Source organism: Anser anser, assembly GCF_964211835.1.
Source record: "Anser anser genome assembly, chromosome: Z".
Taxonomy (NCBI): domain Eukaryota; kingdom Metazoa; phylum Chordata; class Aves; order Anseriformes; family Anatidae; genus Anser; species Anser anser.
The window spans coordinates 72903062-72928035 of record NC_139723.1 but is presented as its reverse complement, the minus strand read 5'-3'; the positions used below and the strand labels follow the sequence as shown (position 1 = coordinate 72928035).

Here is a 24974-nt window from a genome sequence, read left to right as displayed (position 1 = left end):
ATGATATATATGGGCCTTTTCCAAGCACAGGGAAGGTTGTATTTCCAAACACATAGGGCTGTATTTCCTATACCAGTTTGATTTCTAAGTTATCCTTCCTCCAGCCACAAAATGTCATTGCCTATAACTTTATGAGAATAGTGACTGAAAAAAGCTTAACTTGTGAAGAGCGTGTTTAATATATCAAATGCTAAGGAAGTGTTTTCAGTGGATGTAAACTGTTCACTGATTTTTCAAAGTTCTGTGTGAATGAGGATAATAAATAGATGTAACAGCTATAGGTGCAAAGGAGCTGGAAAAAATAAACATTCCCGAGCTAGTTCCAGACATGTTTCAACATTTCCAACTCGAAGTAGGTATGTACCTCGCTTTATTTGGGCCTGTTTCTGCCTCACCTAGGGATGGTGCTACTGAGGTAAAGACAAAAGCTGGAGGATGAAGACAGCACCATTAAAATCTGTATTCTGCAAATAATGACAAAAGGCAATTAATGGAGGAGATTGTTTTTCTGCTAGATTTTGGTACTATCAAGACCTCAAGTGTTTTACATGTCAATGAACATATTACATTAAATGTAATGCCTGCACATTTGATGTAAGCAGCTGTCATTTGTGTGTACCACTACTGGTGTCTGAAAGGCTCTGATCCCCAGGAGTGCAGAAGTGCCATTGTGCCTGCTGAACAGAGGTGGCGAGAGCCCAGCACCGCTAAGAACTGGATGCAATTAGAAATGTTTGCTCTAAATAAATGTGATTAAATAAGCAGAAAAATGCTAACATAAAGAAAGGGATGGTCTGGGCTTGAAAAACAAGAAATAATCAAGTCTGAAACGTAGAAAGCCTCCTGAATCTGCTAATTTAAATACCAGCAGACTCAGTCAATTCGGTATCACTCTGCTAACAGCATAGCATTTGATAAGGGCTGAATGCGCTTGGCAAAGACTATTTTACAGTACACAGATGCATAGTTGCTACTTTCCTGCAGTACATCCTAAGCAACACATTTTCAATGTTATTTCACTTACAGAAAGAACAGCTGATCTTGGAAGCTGCAACAGGCTGTGCTAATGTTGAACAGGCAGTACTGGGAGCTGCTTGCCTTTGCAGTCTGGTATGAAGCCCCAGACCTGCTAAGAGGAAGACCCTAGCTGAGGGCACGTGGCCTCAGGGACTCCCTAGAATTCAAGCTTGTTGACTTCCTGATTTCCAGCCCCAAACAACACTTTTCAGCTACACAGACATCCCTATGCTGATTTCGTTATGTTTATTTACAGCGAGCAACTCTTTCAAGGGCTGATTCTGAATGATGCTGAGTCCCAGTAACTTCTAATGATCTCATCAGGAGTACAAAAGCAAGTTATTGTGCAGAGCAGAGAAGAGAAGCGTAACTGTTAAAATAATAAAAGTAGCTTATCCCTTATTAACTCTTAATTATTTGAAACTGCAGATAAATGCAAACCACATTTCTAACATCTGCTTTTGTAGAAAAATCTGCTCCTACTGTGAGTTCTGTAGTGGGGATGATTGATAAGGAAAAAACACAACATCCATTTAAAAATGGATTCAATCCTGCAACAGCCCATTCCCTCAAAGTAGAATATATTTCCAGAAGCTAAAACCATGTCCTCTGGTATTTTGCACTCACTGACTGGAGCTTAGACTGTTGATTATTTTTAAACATACACTAGTCAAATGCTGTTCAACTACCTAATTTTTCCTTTGTCCTAGCAGATGCTTTTCCTAAACTCTGTATTATCTTTTAAGAACCTTTTTCGTAAAACTGAGCTCTCAGATTATATTTTAAAAAAGGAAATGATTTTTTATCTCTATTTTATTTCAGGTTAAGCAGACTTACTGTGATGATCTTTACATCTGCAAATGTATGGTTTCTCCGTCTGTTTTCTTACAGTCTCATCAAAGGTATAAACCAGCACAAGCCAAAACAGATTACCTGCTAAAGTAACCTACATGCTAGGCAGCAGTAAATATGATTTAAGCACATGAGATAAGCCAACACTTCGTGTTGCAGTAAAATTGAGGTTGTATTGTTTATTTTGGATATGATGCCAGTCTAAAATCAAGATTGTTGACTCTATATCCTTTTTCCTTTGTCATTTTCATGTTGCAAATGTCCTTTAGGTGATGTTTTCCCAAATAAGCAGGCTGTGAAAATGGGAATGTATAGCCAAATGTGTCTCAAAAGCCACAAACACTATAAAGCTCTCCCCTCCCGAAGAGAAGTAGCTTGCACAGGGAGAGATAGTTATATATGAAGGCAGAGTCATTCCTGAAATTCTCAATAGTAACAAACATAGAGATATGCTAATTTTAGTTCAGATTGTTCTATGCATTCACTGAAAAGCTGTAAGAAAAGGGATAGCTCCTCTTTTTCCACCTATTAGTTCTGTTCCAAACTACTAAAACATACGATACAAAAAAACCCTGCTTTAGCTATACAGTATCCCTTAAGTTCCTTGTCATCAATATAGACAAGATACCTCATTCAGTGTACGTAATCGCAAGCACAACTGTTACTCTTCCAAAGAAGCCTCAGGCAGAGCCTTGAAATTTGGAAAAACAGACCAAGGATACTGCTTTCTAAACAACTGCTTACCACTGTGCTCAAGTCTCTTTATTTTCTCAACTTCAAAATTAAGCGCTGTAGGTGTTCACTGTTTATGAGAATCAGGCCCTCAAGGGTCTAACATCATGCAACAGTGACCCAGTCTTGCTGTCACTGATGTCAGTATCAGTTTTGCTGAAGATTTCAATCAGAGGAGGAGGACTGGGTCACCATGACCTGGAAACATGTTTAGTGGAAACAAAGAAAGATGAAAGGAAAGGAGGAAAAGCAGGAAGAAAGAAAATGGGAGAAAGGAAGTGTTCTTCTGTGCCATGACTTTAATAAACAAATCACGGTAGTTCACTCCTTCCATTTGCAGAGCTGTAGAGATTTCAGGAGTTTTTAAGGAGCTACCAACCAGAATGTAAAGTCAACCTATGCACGTACCCGGGCAGAGGTCAGCACAGTACATGGTTTGCAAGCATTTATGGAAGCTGCATGCTTTAAGATAAATACATAAAATTGCATAAACCAAGCAGCACCTACATTTTTCATGCCCACATATCCTTTAGTGCAGCTCATGATGTCATGCATGACCAAGGCAGCTGTACAAAGCAGACTGCACTGGAGTTTGTCTTCATGAACCAGGAAATAGGGTGGCACTGAAAAGTCCCTTCCAGAACCTGGTCTGACAGATCCCAGAGACACAGACAGCACTATACCTCTCATCAAGTGCTAACCCAAGGATCCAAAATTTATACCACTCTTTTGCAACATTTATAGGAAAGCACCAATGGGACAGTGGGTGGTGTTAATCTTTTCTTTGGTCCTAATAGTCCTAATAGTCTTTGGTCTACTAATAGTCCTAATAAAAATTTATTTGAACTCTTTGGTCCCCACTTCTTCCATTGCCTTCAACATGGCCTCCTGGAGTTTACTGCAGGTAATACATACCCAATTAAACATATACATTTATAACTATATATTTAGGCCACTTGAACCAAAAAGAAATCAACTCCTTCCAAACAAACAAGTTTGGAACATGTAAGGGATGGTGTCTTCTGATAGAAAAGTACTTTCCTGTAGTTTCAGTCTATTTAAATGGTTACTAAACATGACACTCTTCAAATCCAGCCCATAGTTAAACCTCAAACTAAATACATCAGAACAATGCAAGTGACTGATTGCCATAGATACAACTCTACAAGGTCATTTTTATGCTTTGGTATTGGGTGCTAGCTGTTTGAGAGGTTGATCAGCTGAAGAAAAAGAAGCCCTGATACTGACATTTTAAAAAATGTATCATTTTTTTCCTAAATCATAGACAGAAGTGAATGAATAATTTCTTTTGCACACAGAATTGCTAAATATAGAAGCTTGCTACTACTGTAAATTAAAAAATAAAAATGACTTCCACAAAATGTTACATAGAAAATGAATAATAGAGCAAAGTGATTTTGTAGCAATTTCCTGCACTCTGCAGTCGCAGGTTACTCATATTTAACAGAACATTTTTTATTTACGGATAAATGAATATTTTCTTACAAGTGAACAGCTTTTTATTTAAAATATTTAAAACTCCACAAGAAAAGCATACACCATCACATTTGGTTGTCAAAAATGCTCTCTAATGGACATGGAATTAATTAAATTCCACGTGTTCATTACTCAGAATATTTTAATTATTGCCAATTGTATGTTCAAAGCCTTAATAACAAACTCTTTCACATAATAACTGTTCTTCATTCTTATATTTATGTGCCCTAGCCCTGCCTCTCTTAACTCTGTGAAGAGGAAGAGTACTACACTTCACTACCAAAAAGAATACTACACTTCACTACCAAATATTTCTCAACCATTTTAACAGCACACAAGGTATACCCGTCAGACTCACTGTCCTCACCAAAAGAGGGCTGACCTGCCCCAACTTTACAACACAGAAGAAAAAAAATTTTTGATATCCATGCAGGACAAGGCCATGACAAAACTGTATTTGTTATTGGCTACACCTACAGAATCGGTTACACTCCAGTGCACTACATTTTTCCATTAACAAGCCAGTTTTGTGTTAGCATTAAATGAGGCTTAAGACAGAGTGTGAAGGTAAAATGGCAGTGGGTTTATGGATTAAGAACAAGGCACTGGAAAAGGAAAGATATCAACAGTATAGTATCCCACTAAAACAGGAGCTTTGAGATGTCCCTGTCCATGGCAGGGGGGTTGGAACTAGTTATCTTTAAGATCCCTTCCAACCCAAACCATTCTGTGATTCTATGATTTTGTGATGTAATTGATTGGCAGTAGTAACCAGGGTGGATGCATGCATGTAGTGATCCCTGTTGAGAAGACTCACAGCCCCACCTAAATATAACATGAAAACTTAAAATTAGAGAATTAGGTAAACTTTGACAGTGGAAGTACAAATATTCAACCACCTTTCAGACTCCCTTTTCAGCTCACCAGCTCCCCTCTTCAAAGCGTAAAGGGAATTGAGGTTCCTTTTCCACACTGCCCTTTTTACTCCTAGATATTCCTCGATCTTTTCTGTTTTTTTTCCACCTGGATTCTAATACCATTACCTAATATAATCATATTAGGTTAGCCTTAAAATATCCCATAAACTCTCTTCCTGGGTAAATCTACCCTCACCTTTAAGGAAGAAACTTACTGTACCTACAAGTCTTGAGGGGATGATTATTTGTGAATACTCATCCAGACACCAGAGTATATTTGTTTGGGAATATATTTGTATATATTTGTTTGTGAAATGACTTACTGCAAAGTCACAGCCAGTGCTTTTCTTGATGTCATCCACTGATAGTCCTTCCCAGATTTCCACAAGGGTGAGCCCTTTCTTTTTGTCCACATCAAACACAGCCTGCCAGGTTCAAATAGAACACAATTAATTTTTTTAATGTATATAAAAGAAAGAGGAAGTGAGTAGTGATACTGTACAAAGTAATGTTCTGAAAAGAGTTACTTCAGTAACAAATGATGCCGTTAAAAACTGGTTTCACTTTTCTGAATGAACAATAATGATTTCTGCAGCATTTATCTGTACCTAAAAGAATCTAAAGTATAAGATATGTTGATTTTGTGGAAAAAATGTGCAACTGTTCTTTGCTGTATGAAATAAAGACTGTGCCTCCTGCTCTGATCTGGCACAAAGGAAAGGGGTGAGATATTCTCTGCTGCAACACAATGTCTACCAAGAGATCATAAAAGAGAATAGGGAAAGCCGTTTTCTCCCTCACCCTTCTGTTTTGTTTTTAGGCCAGCAGAGAGGTACAGGGTGGCTGATCACCTTATCAGATGATGAGCTTCTCCAACAGCTATTAAACACTCAGTTCTAATTTTAGTATTTTCAGAAGCTAGCAATGAACGAGAAGGTTTCTTGTTTTATTTTCAATAACAAGCCTAGGGAGAAGTGGCTGAAGGAGCAAAGGCTATTCTTTCTGACATCTTCACAAGACATGCTTTACACTTCCGAGGCTCACAAACACATCAAATAAGAACACCTGTAAAACAGCATGCGCTTTAATGGTGCCTGCCAGAGGTAAGTATATAGGTTGCAATCTAGTTGCCAGGGAAACTATAAGGTCTATATTAATTTTTCTAAAATGCAATCAGTAGGAAAAGTCCAGTGAAGATTGAACTGGGAGTGAAAGTGAAGTCTTATGCACCCACAGAAGTGTGCTGAAGCTCAATAGCCCTCTGGACATATAGGACTGATTTATGGCTTCACTAAGTGCAAATCACACCTGACAAATTTGGTGGCCCTCTAAAACAGGGTTACAGCATTGGTGGATAAGGGAAAAGCAACTAACGTCGCGTACTTCGACTTGGGCAAAGCATTTGACACTGTCCTGTATGACATTCCTGTCTCTAAATTGGAGAGACATGGATTTGAGAAATGGACCACTCACTGGATAAAGGATTGGCCTGATGGTCCCATTCAATGAGTTACAGTAAACGCTCAATATCCAGGTGGAGACCAGTGATGAGTGATGTCACTGAGGAGTCAGTACTGGGACCAGCACTCCTTATCATCGTTGCTGGTGACATAAAGGGTGGGACTGAGTGCACCCTTAGCAAGTTTGCCAATGACACCAAGCTGTGTGGTGTGGTTGATACTGGAGGGAAGGGATGCCATCCTGTGGAACACTGATAAGCTTCAGAGGTGGGCCCATGCGAACCTCACAAAGTTCAACAAGACCAAGGGCAAGGTCCTGCACCTGGGCCAGGGCAAACCCAAGCACAAAGACAGGCTGGGAGAACCCATTGAGAGTAACCCTGTGGAGAAGGACTTGGGGGTTCTGGTGATGAAAAGCTCAACTCAGCATGAGCCAGCGGTGTGCACTTGCAGTGCAGAAGGCCAACCATATTCCAGGCTGCATCAAAAGCATTGTGGCCAGCAGGGTGAGGGAGGGGATTCTCCCCCTCTGCTCTGCCCTCACGAGGCCCCACCTGGAGTCCTGCACTTAGCTCTGAGGCCCCCAGCACAAGAAACACGTGGAACTGTTGGGAGTGAATCCAGAGGAGGGCCATGAGGATGACCAGAGGGCTGGAGCATCCATCCTATGAAGAACAGCTGAGAAGGCTCTGGGAAGACATTATACCAGTTTTCCAAGTACACAGAGGGGGCCTGCAGGAAATCTGGAGAGGAACTTTCTACAAGGGCATGTAGCAACAGGACAAGGAGCAATGTCTCTAAACTAAAAGAGGGTAGATTGAGACTATACATGAGGAAGAAATGCTTTACTGTGAGGTTGGTGAAGCACTGGCACAGGCTGCCCAGAGAAGCTGTGGATGCCCCATCCCTGGCAGTGCTCAAGGCCAGGCTGGATGGGGCTTTGGGCAACCTGGTCTGGTGGAAGGCGTCCCTGCCCATGGTGGGGGTTAGAACTAGGTGATATTTAAGGTCCTTTCCAACCCAAACCATTCTCTGGGACTGAAATAGCTCTTCTGAGTTTTAAAAGAGAGGCTGGGTGTAAGGAACATCCACACTAGGAAGCTAGAGCAGAAACAGTTTAGAATACAATCTAAGAACTGTTGTGCATTTGTGTCATCTTTTAATAAAACAGACAGATTTGATGAGTGGTGACTCAGAAAATTTCTGCATGTTGTTTATTTTCTGTCAGCCTTTATTCAGTTCTTTTTTTTTGTACCTTACATTTGTATGTGGCCAGTTAGTAGAAAACTGCATTATAACTTGCCCATTTTCATTTAGTTTCCCTTCCTTTGTGGAGGAAAACTTTAAATGACAGTAGCAATATACCACTGGGTAAAAATAAATTCTATATCCACACCTTTGAAGTATTCTACTTAGTATGACGGATGGCTCACAGAGGGACTACTCTAAGCCTTTAAAAATGTAAACATTGATAATAAAAGGAGTACGATTACAGCAAAAATCCCAAGTCACTTATCCACTGCTGAAAAGATCCACTAATGTACTTTGAGCATCAGCAATATCAGATGCTCACAAGGACTTGCATTGGACAGTAAATTGCTTCACAAGTGGAATCAAGTAAGGACAAAAGAATTAAAGCCCTGCTACAGCTACAGGTCATATTTCCCTGAAAGTCTGTAGTATACACCAAGGAAGATGCTAATCGTCTGACATGTATGTGCTACAGAACCGTTGCCTTGCATGTATACTTGAGGAAAATGTGTATTCCAGGATTTGCACCTCATGAGGCGAATTTTCAAGTATACTTTGGGAAAAATAAGCAGATACATACTTTGCATACTTCTCATGGATGGCATCTCTCTTCTGAAGGCGTCTAAGAACATCATCTGGTATGTTTGATGTCAATGGTGAGAGATTTAAAAGGAAAAATGAGCCACCAGGTCTCTGGAACTGAACTCCAAAGGAATTTTTTAGCCTTCACTGGTCACATCTACTGAACATATTATTCACTTTTATGAAGGTTTACTGCTTTTACTGAGTTGCACTTCTTAGGAATAGAGGAACAAACTATTGACAAGAAAAGCATTTTACCTTCTCTGTAATGATGCGGTTTACACATTGTTTCCCAGTAAGTGGTAAATTGCATTTTTCCAAGATTTTATGGACATTGCCCTGTGTTAAACAATATACAGACAAATGTTAATTTAAAAAAACAATGCAACTTACTCACAATGCACATATGTACTTGAAAAGGGAAAATCACAGCTGTAGGCATTCAGTGTTACTGAAACATTCACTGTATTCAGAATACTCTCTGAAGTCTATGGCACATTATACCTCTGGCAATTTGGGACAGTTGTAACTAAAACCCTAGATATGGGATGATGATGAATAGGAGTCTTACTGCACCACTGAGTGGGCTCCTGTGTTTAGAACCTCTGCATACTTCTGCTTAATGATTTGCAATGTGTGGATAAGATACACATGGGACCTCACTGATGACATACAAAGGACAAAAATTAGACAAAAATGACATTGTGGGCATGACATTTCTGTCTTATACTTTATTATGAACAGTATTTGCAGGATCAGCCATACACACAGGCATTTCAAATCCCTAGGGCTCAAGTGCCCAGTCATGCTTTGAAACTAGTAAATCGAGTTTCTTTTCCCACATTCAATTCCCATTTCCTCCATCTCTTCAGGAAAGCACAGAAGCACACTAAGAGGTGAGTGAGATATACTCATCTTCAAGTACTACAGAGAAGTTAGATTGTATTTATTTTAGACAGAATAAATTAGCCCGCATGTATGGTAGAAAAGAACGTATGTAAAGAAAACAGGATTTACTCTACAGCATTTCCTTTTTTAGGGCATCAAACAGCAGCTACTCTAAATATTGGGAAAAATATTACCTAATGAAAAAACATAGCTTCTGTCACAAAGTTGGCTGTGTAAGGTTTGGATGGTAGGGTTTTATGTTCTTTTCCCTCTTTTTTTTTTTTTTAATAGTTCACAAATGGCTTTAGATCTTTCTAAATCTGCAATAGCTGCAATAGCTCCAAATGGATATGATAAAGATAGATTACCATGTTTTTAGTCAGGATTTTGTGAGCCTTATACACAGGTAGCATTAAGTGCACATTTTTCCTATTATTATATGAGTTTTTTCTCTAATTATCGATTTTCAATTGTGCGTTTCAAAACTCTTGGAGTACTGCACGTCCCATTTAACTATCTGAATGCAATACTTTTTAAATTTACAATCATCAATTTGTCTTAAGGCTTAATATAAATTGGGGAACCATATCTCAGCCAGTTTGATTCCCAAGTGATAACAAAACGAGCAGCGCATGTGCTTTTCAATTTATCTTTTTCAGTGAGTAACTATTTTTTCATTATAATTATATTGGCAAGATCCACATCTGGTATCAAGGCAACTACTCTGATGAAACTCGATCACTCTTTACAAAAATGACAACTTGTGATAGTACGTTACTTTCAATTGATCAACTTTTATCTTGTCTATCTTAAGGACCTTCCTGCACGTTTTTCTTAAGAGCCAAGGTTAACCTGCACTATCTGTGGTATCCTCAGTAACATATCAGGTGTAATTCTAAGGCATTGAATTGCAGTATCTCTTCTTGGTGTCTAGTTGAGACTGAAATAACATAGACTTGAAGAGCTGACAGCCTGAATGGCTCCTGTGACCCTAAGAACTGATATGTTCCAGCTTTTTAACAGAAGAGCTGAACATTACTGTATTACCAGTTGCCATGAAAAGTGACTTTTGGAACTCTTCCATCAGGACACTATCAGAATGGGAATCCAAATAGAATTGCATGATTTTTTTCTGTCTGAATTTCTACAGGATTTGCTCAGATAAAGGAAGAAAAGACTGTCATGTAGATATCCAAAGTCTTAAGGTGTTTCAGTCTGCTTTCTCTAAATTCTGTTACTGAAGAACCAAAAATGCTCATAATTTTTCAAACACATCAAAAATCAAAACTATTCACAATGACAGAAAAGTTTTCAATTCAGTGCTCTTACGTTTCAGCCATGTCTAAATCACATGTTTAAAACTAGTTTCCATTTTATTTTTTGAACGGCGTAGACAACTCATTTCACAATATGAAACAATTACCAGCCATTATTTTATTATGTTTTGCAAAACATGTCAATAATGTGGGGGTGAAGGACTTTTATTTCTCTTAGGCAGCATATAGCTGAACGGGCACAGGTGCACAGTGACTGTTCAGAGATTAAATAACAACTCAACACACTATTACTGTTCTTCACAGTTACGAGCAAAAAAAAAAAGTAATTTAGCAAAAAATACATTAAGAACTTTCATAACAAATTAGACTCAAGACCATTTGCTGAGTGTCTCACAGTGGCCTAAGCACATAGAACAAAAATTGAGCCACCCTTGAACAGGTATGCCCTTCTGGTTCCTGAGATGCTGTGACATATGCATTTCTTGAGCTAGAGACTGCTTCTTGTCAATGCTACTTAATTGTCACTGATGAACTTGAATTCTTAAAACAGTTTAATGCCTTTCATATATATTCAATACTTTGAGCTCCTATATCATCCTGCCAAAGATCCACAACTTCATTAGTTGGCTATGAAAAATACTTCTTGCTGTTTGAGACGTGCTTATTTCTCTTTTCAGTTGGCTACCTTTATTTCTTCTGTAAGGCAGTGACTAGCCATCCTGCATCCCCATCTTTATTATTTTACACAGTTCTATGCTACCCTGCATCAATGACATTTCTTAAAATGAAGTCTTCTACAAAAGTCATTTAAAGTCATTTTTCTTCCGTATCTTTGAGTTTTAATTTAATATAAACATTTTAGTAATTAAAAATTTAAACACTTTAGGGCAAAGGGTGATTAGTTTTATTTTTAAATAAAGGAAAATTGAGTACTGCTTTGAATGTGAAGACAGGTAATAGTTTCACCCCCATAAGTAAGTGTAAATTGTATTTTGCATGCATTGCAAGGACTCAGCCTATTGCTGTCTTTGAAAACTGCAAAATGTATACTCAAAGGAGTACACTCTTAGAAAAATGTATTTTAATGTTTAAGAAGCTGTCACTATTATAAAAACACTTGAAGGGGATTAAGAGATCCTTTACAACATGACAGATCACACAAAACTAACTGCAAGATCTACCTATTGCTGCAATTCTTGAATGTGTTCATTGAAGGTACTGCATATATCCCGTAGCCTTCCACTGTATTTCAGTCCATCGAGTCTTGACTCCTGTTGATTTACAGAAGGCTTTGGTGTCTAATGATAGATTTCTTATTATTTACTTGGAAAATAAGATGACAAAAATGTCCCTAATCTAAAAAGCCAGCAGACATAACAGATTCTGACAGTACACGCACACATTTATTTTTCACTTAGTAGCACACTGGGCTCTGAGGAAGAGGAAAGAGGGCTTCTCTGATGCTTACATATGGATGAAATAACAGTTTGAGAAAATCTTTGTGGTAAAGAAATAAAAAGGTGTAAATATAAGATCAGCTCTGTAAGAAGCAGTCACCTCAACAGAAGGCTTCTGACTTTCAGAACTGGTGTCAGAGGTGCTATATTTGCTTGTTCATCACCTCCCTGCCTTTCCAAGGAGCATCTAAAAAGCTGTAAAAGCAGATTCTGATTTTTGAACACTAGATTTCTATACTTCATCTTGTCCATTTTCGGACAAACAAGAAGCAGCCCCAAAAGAGGACAGGTAAGAAGAAAGAGCACTAAGAATACCGGGACCCTTCCATTTTAAAATACGGATAAAATTGAAAAATCACCTATGTAGATTAGTTTTGCAGTGCCTTCTTACAAAAGCAGAATAAATAATTTATGAAAGCCTGTAATAGGCTTTCTAGAAGTCCACACCAGGCACCCCATCAATATAAAGGCCCGTCTTATGTATATGTATACCAAAATAAATAAGTCTATGCCTGAACTGTTTATGAGTGAACCTGTGTTCCTATCTTTTTAAGTTTCAGTGTTCTTATTGACTAAAAACAACAATTAAACAACTTCCAAACATTGTACTGACAAAAGAGTTTGGTAATAGTGCTATTAAGAGATAAATTGTCATAAATAATTAGTGTGTGGACTCCGACCCTTAACTGAATTCTACAGTAACTTGAAGTCTAGCATAAATATTTATTCAGATGACATTAATACCTGAAATATTTATCTGAGCAAATGGATAATTACACATCCAATTTGGTGGGGGAGGAGGGACTGTGATAGGGATGCAGTCAGGATGCTTTGCACTTTTACTTATTTACACATGTGCACACAATAACTATCAGGTCAATCTCAGTCCTGCTGCTTAGAACATGCTACTTGAAGACACAACGTAGTATGAATTGTCCAATTTCAAAAAACAAAAGTTAAAAAAACATGGAAAATGAAGATTCACTCCCTAAATCACATTAAAAAAAATAAAATAAAAAAAAAGCCAACCCCACAACCATTAATATATTTAGCTTATCATGCAAATTCCTTATGAATTCTGGCAGGAATACTGATCTTAAATACACACAGCTAATTCTTATTGCAGACACATAACAAAATTGGAATAACAAGCACAGAAATGAAATAGGAAGTTAATTTTTAAACATTTATTTTAGTTCTCCAAGAATAGAAGATTTTGTCCTTTGGCTCATTTTTCTCAGTTTGGACAGTCCCACTCTTGAAGTTTCAAATGACAAGTTTCCTATGACCTTCTGGGGGAGACTGCTTACTTCTATAAGCCTCCCGCCATAAAGTCATCTCTAGATTAACCTCTAGCACATAATGGTATAATATGAAAGGCAGCCTGCATTGCATCATGCCAAAAATACCCGTTTTATCAAGCTGCCAGTACCACTATGACTGACAGCTTCAAAGGTAAATATCTGTCCATCATAACAAATATTTAGCCACGGGGAACCTCATTTCTCAAATTATTCTGAGGTAAAGAGTAAAATCTCTAGGGTAGCATCTACTGTAGCTCTGGCAATTACCACTCATTAAATATGCATGAAGCAACTACAAAATGCATGCAGCTTTTAAATATCAAATTAATATTTCATTTTTTCTATGGTGAATGATTAACTTACAAGAGTCAAGGAACCATACTAACCTATCCTCCTGTTGTATCCCCCTCATAACTAGCAGCAAAACTGTCAAATCCTCACAAAGTGACAGAAGAAGTATGAATGTAAGAACTCTTCTTTATTACCATTTTTTTTTCTTGCTACAGCACAAGAGGCTTATATAGAAAGAAGCAGCAGAGCCTTACCTTGGCTGAGTGCTCCATGGTGACAACAACTTTGGTCTGGGCACTGGATACCAGGTCCATGGCACCCCCCATTCCTTTCACCATCTTACCCTAAAATGAGATTTTTAATAGAAATGTAACATTTCTACCAAAATGAAAAACAAAACAAACAAACAAACAAAAAACAGAAAGAACATATTGGCTGCAATGACAGGACAAGGTATTTATCTTTTTCCTGTGTAGAAAACCCACATTATCCATGACCACTGTATTCAAACACTACCAGAGCTTCCCCTGAGAGGAAACAGCTGTATCATCCTAGGGTCTATGTGATGCAAATAGGAGGAGAACAATGAGTGGAATAAGGACCCACTGCCATGTGAGGCATCCTGGGTGTAACTTACACCTGAACAGTGACAGTGGGAGCCCTGATGCTGAGGAGCAATTAAGCTAGTTCCAATGTTTCTAATACTGTAAAAACAAAGTGTTCATTCTGACAATGTTAGAAATCTCATTGTCTCAAAAGTAAATACCTGATTTTAAATGTAACAACATCAGAGCAGTCTCCACCTGCCAGTTCAGAAAGACATTGCTTGTATCACTAGATTAGCATAAACCATTCTTTTTATTCCATTCCAGATGTATTTGGATGTCATTTCAGAACAGGGGCAATAAATGAGTTTGAATCAGTACTCACTTCTGTTTGTCCTTCAAGCCAAGAAATGCTTTCTGCCTCTGTGACTCATTCTTTTTTTTACAGAGCGTCACAATTGCACCTGTCATCACAACAGCTGTATTATGGCTTGGTGTTCAGCTTTTCATAGTGCTGTGGCATTCAAGCCCTGACTGCTTCCAGCATCTTAAACTGAATGCGTCTGATCTTGGAAGATAAGCAGCAAGGCTTGCTTGGCTTGCCGGGCTCAGCAAACTTCTGATGGGCAATGACCTTGAGTACAATCTTCTACTAGTATGAGGAGTCACTTTTGGACAACAAACACCAGAGTACCCCCCAAAACCACAAGCTAATAACTTCATGTGTCACTCCTGAGTTGCTAGGGAGGGGACCTGCATGATAGGTAAAGTTAGCAGGACACATGAGGCAAGGAATTTTGGAGATTAAAATCAACTATTTTGTCTCAAATATTTTGTATTCATTCTGTTTCAGCTGCTTGTTATCTCTAATTAAAATGAATGAAGTACAGAAATATATTGTATGCTGTTTTACACTAGGCCTAAAATTAAATGGTTAAACAACTTGGAAACTTCCTAGCATAAAGCTTTTCTCTTATGCTTTTGTTTATTAGTTATATAGTTCGGTACCATCAGCAGCCATGGCCCATGACACAGAACACATGGAAGAGACTTGCCTCATTAAGCTGTCAGGACAGCAATTTATTGAAAACCTCTTCATCATAATGAAGGCAATACACATAAAAAAAATTGTTTTGTACAGTGAAGAATAAATCATATCTTCCTTTATCTATAAACAGGCCCTTTAGATTTTCTTATATCAGAGTAATATTAATTACATTAACACTCCTATTAAATATTTCTTTGCAAACACAAGCCTAAAAGAGATGACGGGATTTATCTCTGTATTTGGCTTCTTGGCACAGATCATTCTCAAACCCACCTTGAAATACAGAGCTCTTACAGAGACTGCAGTGACCTCTCATCAGCCTGCCAGAGGGTCACTGACAAGATAATGCAGAGTAGCTGAAGACAACATATCTCCCCAGTAACTCAAAGTAAGTTTGCACCAAGGATTATGCTATCAACGCTTCTACCCTGGCAACACCATTAGTTCACTTTTCAGGACTCAGTTCTATTACCTAGTAAAGAGCTACAGCAATTAGGAAACGTCTGAAGAAACAGCTGCAGATAAAGGGCAATGACAAATGTACTGCTGAAGAAGCTGTCATAGAGTAATCTGACAAGAGATTTCATTCCTTCATGTACGTGAGAACAGGAAAAAGCAAGTAGAGTTGAGAAGGACTTGAGGACCTTTAAATCACTGTATCTGCTGTTGTTCAGGCAAACATTCTCATCACTGTAGGGTGACTGGTAGGTAAAGCAAATTATTTAAGCATTATCTCCAAACAGCCAAGCATGCTTTTATTTTGAGGAGTATCCAATGGAGAAGAGCCTTACATTATTCTCAGTGTGAGACTTTGGTAGGTGCAAAGTGCCCTGTCCTGCACACCGTATTAGAACAGGGCCAGCTGCATTCTAAATTTGAATTAAAATACTCCAGTCAAAAATGTGATTCCCAGAAGACATTTTGTTTCTTTTTGCTTAGGAGAAACATGCAGACCAAATCAGTTTTGATATTTATAAACACTGCACATTTACAAGCAATAAAAAATTTGTTTCTTTTGAATTTTAATATTATATTTAATTGCCTCTGTCAAAAGTCAGACTTCCATTTCAATCCTTTACAAATATAAAGGCAATCTGTCACAGAAAAACATTTTCACTTCCTGGAGACCACCTGCAACAACCAACACTGATGTGAAACCTCTGACAACAGCTAGGTTGGCTTGGTAATGCTGAACACTAACTGGGTTGAGAGCTATACATTTCACTTTAAAAAAGTAGAGACCATTTTTACTTATTTTTGACTGAACAGGCCAAACTGCAGATGGTAATTATTTTTTTTTTCGCTCGTCAACTTGGTAAGGCATTTAATAACAATGTTAATAACATACATAATGCTCACTTGTTTTATGTAACTCATTAAAAAGAATATTTCAAATAAGAAATGACTAAAGTGCATGTGCAAGTTTCCTGCTCCTTCTAAGCATGCTAAGGCCCAGCCTTTGCATGTTTGTTTTTCCAAAAGATGAGTTTTTTAAGTTCCCAAACACATTAGTGCTGCTAGCTTAAGAAACCAGAAGCAAAGACTTAGTTTATTGGCAGTGCTTCAAACTATCAGTGCCCTATTAAAAAAACATCTACTACTTCACCAGCAAGAGCTTGAAGTGAGCAGAAAACGTGTTTTGAATTTGCCATGTGCTTCCTGAAAGGTCCAGCATTGGGAATACTTATAAATAGGGTTACACAGAAGGCAGAAACAAGCTGACAGTTCCCTTGCAGCTATATTGTTCAAACCATTAGTTAAAAGGTCCAGGATGCAAGGAGGAATTCTGCCTTTTGCGTCATGCTCCTTCTTAGCAGTTCTTGCTACATCTCAGACCAAGTAATCTTTGGGTGCAAGAGGAGGACAGTCATGGACTTGATGGATTTTTATTTGTTTATTTCAAAGATATTCAGCAATTTTGCTTCCTGACAGCCATTTAAAATAAAATAGGAGGGGGGATTTCTTATAATGCCTATGTATTGCAAACCAAATTATTTGGTTACTATAGTGATGGGGCATTTTAAAGAAAATATTATAGAACGGTACATATTTTCTCATTTGATGTCTTCATATCTGAACAACATTTGGGTGGTCAAAATATGATGTTAAAGAGCCTGAGAAAGTCATTCAGCTTAACAGTAATTCCTAAGCAGAAACCTTTCTGCTGGTTTGATCAGATGGAGGCAATCTATAGGATTCCAACAGAAACTTGTGAGTACTCCAAAGCAGGTGAGACAGTCAAGAATTTTTTCAAGAGAATGAAGTTTTTCTACAATGATTTTGCAAGAAAGATACTAGAGGAAGCAGGTAACAGCATTTATATGGAAAGAAAGCAGCATTTATATGGAAAATCTAAACAGACTAAAGCAAGGTGACTGAAAGAAAAGAGAATGTCTCAGGAGCCTTCAAACACTATTAAAGTCTTGAATCCATCCTGTTGTTCTGCATTTTTCCTCTGCATTCCTGGCAGCAAGAACTTTTCTTCCATAGCTACTTCCAACATCATAGGATAAAAGGCATCTGAATTGGTCTGGTTAAGTTAAAAGAACATTATCTTTTGAGACAAACAGATATCCCATCAACAATGCAGCAAAGCAGATGTTAATGATGTGTTCAAGAAACAGTAAAAACATATCAGTGCTAAATGTAGAGTTTTAAGGATGAGAAAACAGATGGAAATAAAAGCTTGAATAATTCCATTTAAAATTTAATATCAAAGGAGAGGTAAGGTGAAAATGTATACCAGTTAGAAAAGGAACTGAGCTATCTCCCTGTCCATGTTGCCAACTGACCTAATTATGTATTAAATGAGCAGGATTCAGTCAGGTTTTCTTTCTTTCCATTACGTAAGAATACATTTACCTCACACATTGCTCAAAATTAGTAGAATATCTGTTGTAAAAAGCTTACATAACATTATGAATGCTTCTAGTTTAAGCTACAGTCCTTGTGTAGGCTTCCCATTCAGTCTGAATTTTGAAGCATGTCCCTGGAAAGACCTTGAACAAATTACCTAGGATGAGAGAATTAAGATTTCAATATTTAAAATTTGTGTTGATTTTAAAGGTGGAAACAAAGTTTTCAGACACATCCTTCACCTTCCTGGACTGACTACAAGCAGAATGAAAAAAACCTACAAACCTTAAACACAACCATAAGCAAAGCCATTCAAATGCTCCACACTTCACAACGGTGTTTACAGGGAATGCCCATAAGGTCTCCGACAGATGCAGACAATACAGACGTGGACTAGGTGGCAAGTACAGAACCCATGCTAATGTTGGCTTAATTATGAAAGAAATCATTATGTCTTGCCAGGGAAAGCTACTAAAATTCAGAACAACCAGAACAGTGTGAACTCCGCAGAAAAAAGCAGAAATGAAGGTAATGCAGTGGATACAGGATAACTCCATCACCACTGCCAATGGTGCTAATACTGCAGTCAAAGGATAAACCCCTTCCGCTCTGCCCCTCTCCTCAGCAGTACTTCTGGACTCCTAACACACCTTAGTTCCACAAGTCTTCTTCCTCTTCTTACAGCTACTGCCTGTCTTCACAGATGTGGTGCCTTCAAGTGACATGCACAGGCCATCAGCGCAACATGCAATATTTAACAGAAGTATCTCAGCAGCTGTTGTGGGTGTAGATTTATTTATTTTTTGAATACTAGCAGAGACCTTAGCTTTGCACAAAAAATATGTCAGTCAGAAGGTAACAAAAATACATATGCATAAATCTATTCTAAGTAAATAGAAATGTAGATCACAGTCCTTTGCCCATTGCTAGTAGCCCTGTTCTGTGTTTAAAGGAAAGGTATGCTTATAGTTGATTATAAAATGATAGCCATAACTCATCCTGTATTTCATTTTTCATTTCTTCAGCAAAAAAGACTAGATGAAGACTATCAAGAGAGACAGAGAAAGCTGAACATGAAATATTCTGAATGTCAACTATGACAGCTAGATTAGATTTTACTGAGTATGACTGAATAAACATTACCAAGAAAATCCAGGAAATTGTTAATGGGATTTAATTGGTGCGGGCAATGGAACAACACAGCACAGAGTTAATACTGGCTGAATGCAATAAATTGAGCCCAGCCCAAATGCACAACAGGTTGAAGATTATATACATATTTATATTTTAAGAATGTCCAAAATAGTATTTTAATTCCAGGGCTTACCCATGCAGAAAATGACCTGATTTTCACGAATGCTGACCAGATATTTCCTAACATATGCAATGAACAGCAAAATTTAAAAGTACAAGTTTTGAAAGGATAGAATACAGGCTCTTGAGTGACTTATAATACTTGGCAAAATTTATTAATGAATTTTCACTAAAATGTAGCATACACAAGTGCAGTAACTATATTTGTATTTTTACCTTCCATGAGCAGAAAATTAAGATAGCATGGGATACGTGCAAAGAAAGTTAGTCAAATTTTGCTCATTTATTTTCCTGTAAAACTAACATGAAATAACTGTTGGCAACAGTTTCAAATGATTGAGAGAAATTCAAATAAATTGCATCTCAAGAGCAACTCAAAACAGTCTGTGACATGCTTCATTGAAATGGATTGGCTTTATAATGATTAATGTTATTTCAGTGTAATGGGGCAGTTAAACCTTCCATTTACGTTTGCATTCCATTCCCCAAGCACGCAGCATACTGTGCAATAATTAAATATTACTGTCAACATAATACTAGTCTCACCTGAAAGTCACGGTTCCACACAGCAGTCACAATTGTTACTACTAACCACAGATCAAAAGCCTTTTGACATATGCTCATATTTTTGAGACAAGCAAAATTTCTTCAGCTGCTCTCATTATACAGATGCCTAACACATAGCTGACACTTCCCACATTGAAAATGTAGGAGAAAATATGAATAAAATACCAACAGTGAGCTCCTATATTCCCTCCATTATGCTGTCTGCGAAAGGGGAATAAACACAAACAAATTGGACAGAAAATGCCCTCAGAAAGGTGGAAGGAGAAGTAGAGCTAACACACGCTTTCTCCTTTGAGGCTCCAGGACTCTTCCAATGGCAGTAATTTCATGCCACATTCTGGAGGGCTCTCCAGGGCTTCCAGGCACATGCTTATGCGAGAGAAACTATAAACTGATATACTACTGTAGTCTTCTTCATTCCAAGACAGGTGTCCATGAAAAACTAGTATCTAAAACTAACTTCATATTAAAATAATATCTCGCTGAAACTTAGATTTGAAGGGAAAATCTAGGTAACTACAGGTCCTGTCCTTCCTCTCTGTTAAATTGCTGTTGCATATGCTCTATTCAGTCATGTCCCAGACATTGAAGTCAGATTAGCACTCAGAGACAGCCACAGTCACTAAGCCTAATTAATCTGCATATTTTCTATTTATACAGAATTTATCTAATTGGTAGTGCTTTATTCATTTTATAAACAATAACTGTAAAAATATTTCTCATAAATTTTCTTACAACAACATGTTGTACAACTTAGAACAGAACACAGTTTGATTGCACGCTGTGCAACAGACAGTTACCAGACAGTGTCTTTGGATTCAAAATGAAGACAAAGTTTGTTCAACAGCTCTCCTATTCAAAGAAAGAGGCAAACAGGCTGCAATAGGGCTCCTTAGAGAAGAGCCTACAGTGCTCTTAGGCTTCCAAGGATACTTGTTTTTTTTTCTCCCACCATTAACAATGAACATTTCAAGCCAGAAAAGCTCTTGTTGTGGAGCCCTCTGCTTTTAGATTAGATGCTAAAAATAGCATATTAGATACTAAAAATAGTAACTTAAAAACAAAACAAACCTTCACTCCTGCAATCACATACTCAGCTGCCCTCTGCCACAGTGTACTTTCATTTTAAAATGAAAGTTTCTATCAACAAACACGCAGTTCCCCTTATACTATGTAGTATACATATGAATGTGCAGTTCTCCCATCCTATATAGTATAAAACTTTGCAAAAGATACACTCTGTAGCCCTGTAAAAACAAGCAAACCCACATACCAACAACATACGAAATTACATTCCTAGTGTCTTAGGATATACTGACCTCTACAGCTAGCAAATTAAACGATTTATTACTAAATTTGAATTGGGTTTCCTCATATCTTCTTTTCAGAAAGTTGTCTTTGATAAAGTTTAAAATTTTTGCATACTTTTTCTTTCCATTTGATTTATTTCATTATCAACTCTTTAATCCTTTAAGTTTGGATACTCCAAATCTGAGCATTAAAATTAAGGCTCCTGTTTCTAAATTAAAGGATGATTTATTCATTTTCTCCAAGAATGAACCATGTTTATGTAACCAAACTGAGCTACCTTGAACAAATTACATTGTCTTCTTGTTCAGCCCCTTAACTGCATTACCTTAGCTATCAAAATATGAATTTTATACTCCAGCAGAGTAATATACAAAGCTAGAGTTAATTTTCTTGCTCAAAATTGTATTTGGTCTATATTGTTTGCAAGGAGTAGAGATGTAAAATAGTATCAGTCCCAGCATCATCCCTAAGGCTGCTGTTTGTTAACTGAGCAGCTGAATATTGTCCTTTGAGCCTGACAGTTCAGGAGCTGCCAGTTTCCTTGGCACCATCGGATGTATCCCATCCAGCCCCACGGACTGGTATATGTGTACTTGACCAGTTATCTTCTACAACGAGTACTACTTACCTTCCCCCAAATTCTACCACCAGGCATAGAGACCATGACACTAAAGCCTAAGGCAAAGATGCTGAGTACCTCAGCCCTTCCTGCGTCCTTCAGCCAAGAGTATGTTACCCTCTCATGAATGATGAGCTTTATAGTGATACTCCTCCCTTTCATCTGTAGTACATTTCTGCCTCAGGAAATGTGATGTCACAGAAATTTCATTCATTTTACTTTCATATTCGAACTAGCTGCAGGGCTTCTCCAGCTGTAGTACTACAGTTTTCTGGTGGTGAACCATGTCAGCAATACAAGTAGTTATTTTATTAATGGTGTGTAATGGCTAGGAGATGTACTGAAATGCACATTAATACTCATAATTAATAATTAATAGTGATAAAACAGAACTTCTGGTGTTACAGGGCAACATTTCAGAAGTTCTGGTAACCTGTGCTTAGCCTCTAATACATGTCAAAGTGTCAATTAGTGTTATACACCTTCCATCAAAAAGGCTGTGGAAAAAAAAAAGCAGTACTGCTTGGCAAGGTGTAGCCACTGGAGAGGTGGCAGCAATTCCCATAAAACCCTTCTAGCAGGAGGGTCCCATAAAGTCACAGTGTACTGGGTCTGGCTGGGATGTTAACTTTCCTTGCAGCAGCCCATACAGTGCTGTGCTCTGCATTCGTAGCTAAAACAGCAGTGGTATCACACCAGTGTTGTGTCTGCTGCTGAGCAGTGCTGGCACAGCATCAGGACTCTCTCTAATCCCCCTAGGGGTGGGCAAAAATGTGAGAAAAGAAGTATCACTAGGGCAGCTGACCTAAACCAACCAAAGGGATATTCCATACCATATGATGTCACACTCAGCAATAAAAGGTGGAAAAAGGAGGAAGAGGGGAGGGGTGGGCTCTCTTGAAAACGTCTGTCCTCCTCCCGAACACCAGCTACGTGCACTGAGGCTCTGCTTCAAGGACATGGTCAAGCATCGCTCATTTGTGGGAAGTAAAGAGTAATTTCTTTCCTCTGCACTTCCACATAGCCTTTACTTGTTTTGTTTAGTTTTGCCCTTCCCCTCTCCCTTTTGCCCTTTCCTTTTTTTCCCCTTTAGTTAAATTGTTAATTGTTTAGTTAAATTGTTTAGTTAATAATAATCTTTCCTTAATAATTATTTCTTTTTTTTCCTTTAATTAAATCATCCTTATCTCAACCCGTGAGTTGTTCTTTCCTTTACTTCTTCCCCTCCTCATCTAAGGAGAGGGAGTGAGAGAGCGGTTGTGGTGCTCAGCTGCCTAGCACAGTAAAACCACCACACACAGGTAGAAAGGAACTACAGGTAAAGCAAATATGGGCGGGGAGAATACCACAACTTTTAAGATGCTGGTATGGAAGTCTGGACTGCAACAGCCCATGCTGCTACTCTGCAAAGATGCAGTAATTTCTGCTTGCAGCAATTTCTGGCAGTAGCTTGAGAGAAACACAAAAGCCAGATACTATGTCCTTCATCCATTACGTGAAGCACGGCTCCAACCAGTAGCTCCCAGCAGACATGGCTCCCATCTGGTCTGGTATGTCTGCTCTGCTCCACAGCCATGTCCTCAGCATTCCTCTTCCACCTCTCTTGGACACCCTATTCTAGCTGCACTTTGTTCCCAGGGGCTCCTCAGAAATTTGCCACCTTCTTCTCCTTCCCTCCCCAGAAACCCTCTCATTAGACTGAGAAATATCAAAGGGAGGAAGAGAAGAAGGCGTTAAGTCTTGTTTAATGCAACAAATCTCTCGATAAATGCTGGTTTAGGAAGTAACTTATTTAGGAAGTAACCTAGTAAACACCACTGTTTATTACACATGCTCAGAATATTCTCAGTCTTCCTTTAGTCACAGGGCTTTCCTCACCATTAGAAACTGGCAGATATGAAAGGGCTGTAATTATTGCAATGAGCCTTCCTAGTTCAGTTCCTAATAACAAGTGCAAGTAAATACATAACAAGCATCTACCAGAGCTCGAGTGTGGGACAGAAAGGATAGTTTCATGATAGCACATATTCAAAACATGAAATTTAGAGTTCTTACTTGCCTTCAAAATTATAGCAAATACCATCAATCCAAGAACTCAAAGGCTACAGCATATTAAAAAAAAAAAGACACTAAAAAAATCACACTTAAACTAAGCCTAAATGAAAAGCTGAATGAAAAATGATACAATAAAATACAGCTTAAGGAAGTCTTACGCTGTTAGTGAAGTCCATCTTTGATCTTTGTATCACCCCACACAAATCTTGTGACTAAAAATAGGTTCATCTCACTCTAATCAATCGAGTATAACTTATCACATTTACAAGAGAAGTAGGGAGACCTGAATGCCTACATTGATTAATCCCATCCAGTTAACGCCTTCTCTCCCAACAGCTGCTAGTGTAATTTGGTCATCGTGATAAGTAATATGAGAGATAAAAGTATTTCCATCTGTCTCGAGATGTACAATATTTAAAAATGTAAAATTTAAAAACTTGTACTGTAGGATACTAATAGCACAGTAAAGCAGATTAAGAATTACCTTACCAATGGATCTCAAAATAAAGTAACCAAAGGAAAAATGTTTGCTGACTGGAAAGGCTTCTGACTGGATATATAGGAAGTGTCAAACGTATTTACTCACAAGTAAATACAAACTCACTTTGCAGACAGTCCACGTTAAATACAACTGCCAAATGAGGACAGCAAAAAAGTCACAGTGGTCCACATGGCGTATGATGGTAAAAAGGTACACCTCAAAAGTAACAAAAAAAAAAAAAAAGAAAGCTACCCAAAGTTTTATTTCACACTTCCCAACTTTGAAAGCAGGTTTTTTCACAAATCTGAAGGAAGCCTAAACCTGAACGGAATGGAGACACATCTTCATAAGCAATGCCAGATATGAAAAATAAATAATGCCCTCATTATGGATACAAAATCTCAAGTCAGAATAATCTGGAGAACAAAGCATTAAAGGAAAGAATACACAAGTCTGCACGGTCTTGAGAAAAACTTAGAATGCAACCTAATGTTTCAACGTTTCAGGAAACATGTTTGTAAATGAATCTCTTCTGCTAATGCAAAACACTCTTCTATTGATGCCCAGAAACAATTCTGATAGTCTCCAATTATGACTTATCTTTGGAAACTGATGCTGACAGGAATCAAAGAAGCTTTGGACAGTAAACTAAA

The 24974-nt window shown here is 38.0% G+C and overlaps 1 protein-coding gene across 3 annotated transcripts in view; it reads right to left on the bottom strand.

The window, feature by feature from the left end:
* Positions 1-24974, bottom strand: part of OXCT1 (3-oxoacid CoA-transferase 1) — an 89735-nt gene that overhangs the window by 5193 nt on the left and 59568 nt on the right. For 2 of the 3 annotated variants that reach the window (XM_083818418.1, XM_083818420.1), the window contains 3 exons: positions 13780-13869; positions 8567-8647; positions 5339-5440 (listed from right to left, as the gene is read on the bottom strand). In XM_083818418.1, the coding sequence (XP_083674544.1) occupies positions 5339-5440; positions 8567-8647; positions 13780-13869 (273 nt within the window). Of the gene's footprint in view, positions 1-5338; positions 5441-8566; positions 8648-8671; positions 11745-13779; positions 13870-24974 lie in introns of those variants that run through there. The other variant, XM_083818419.1, reaches the window with a different exon arrangement.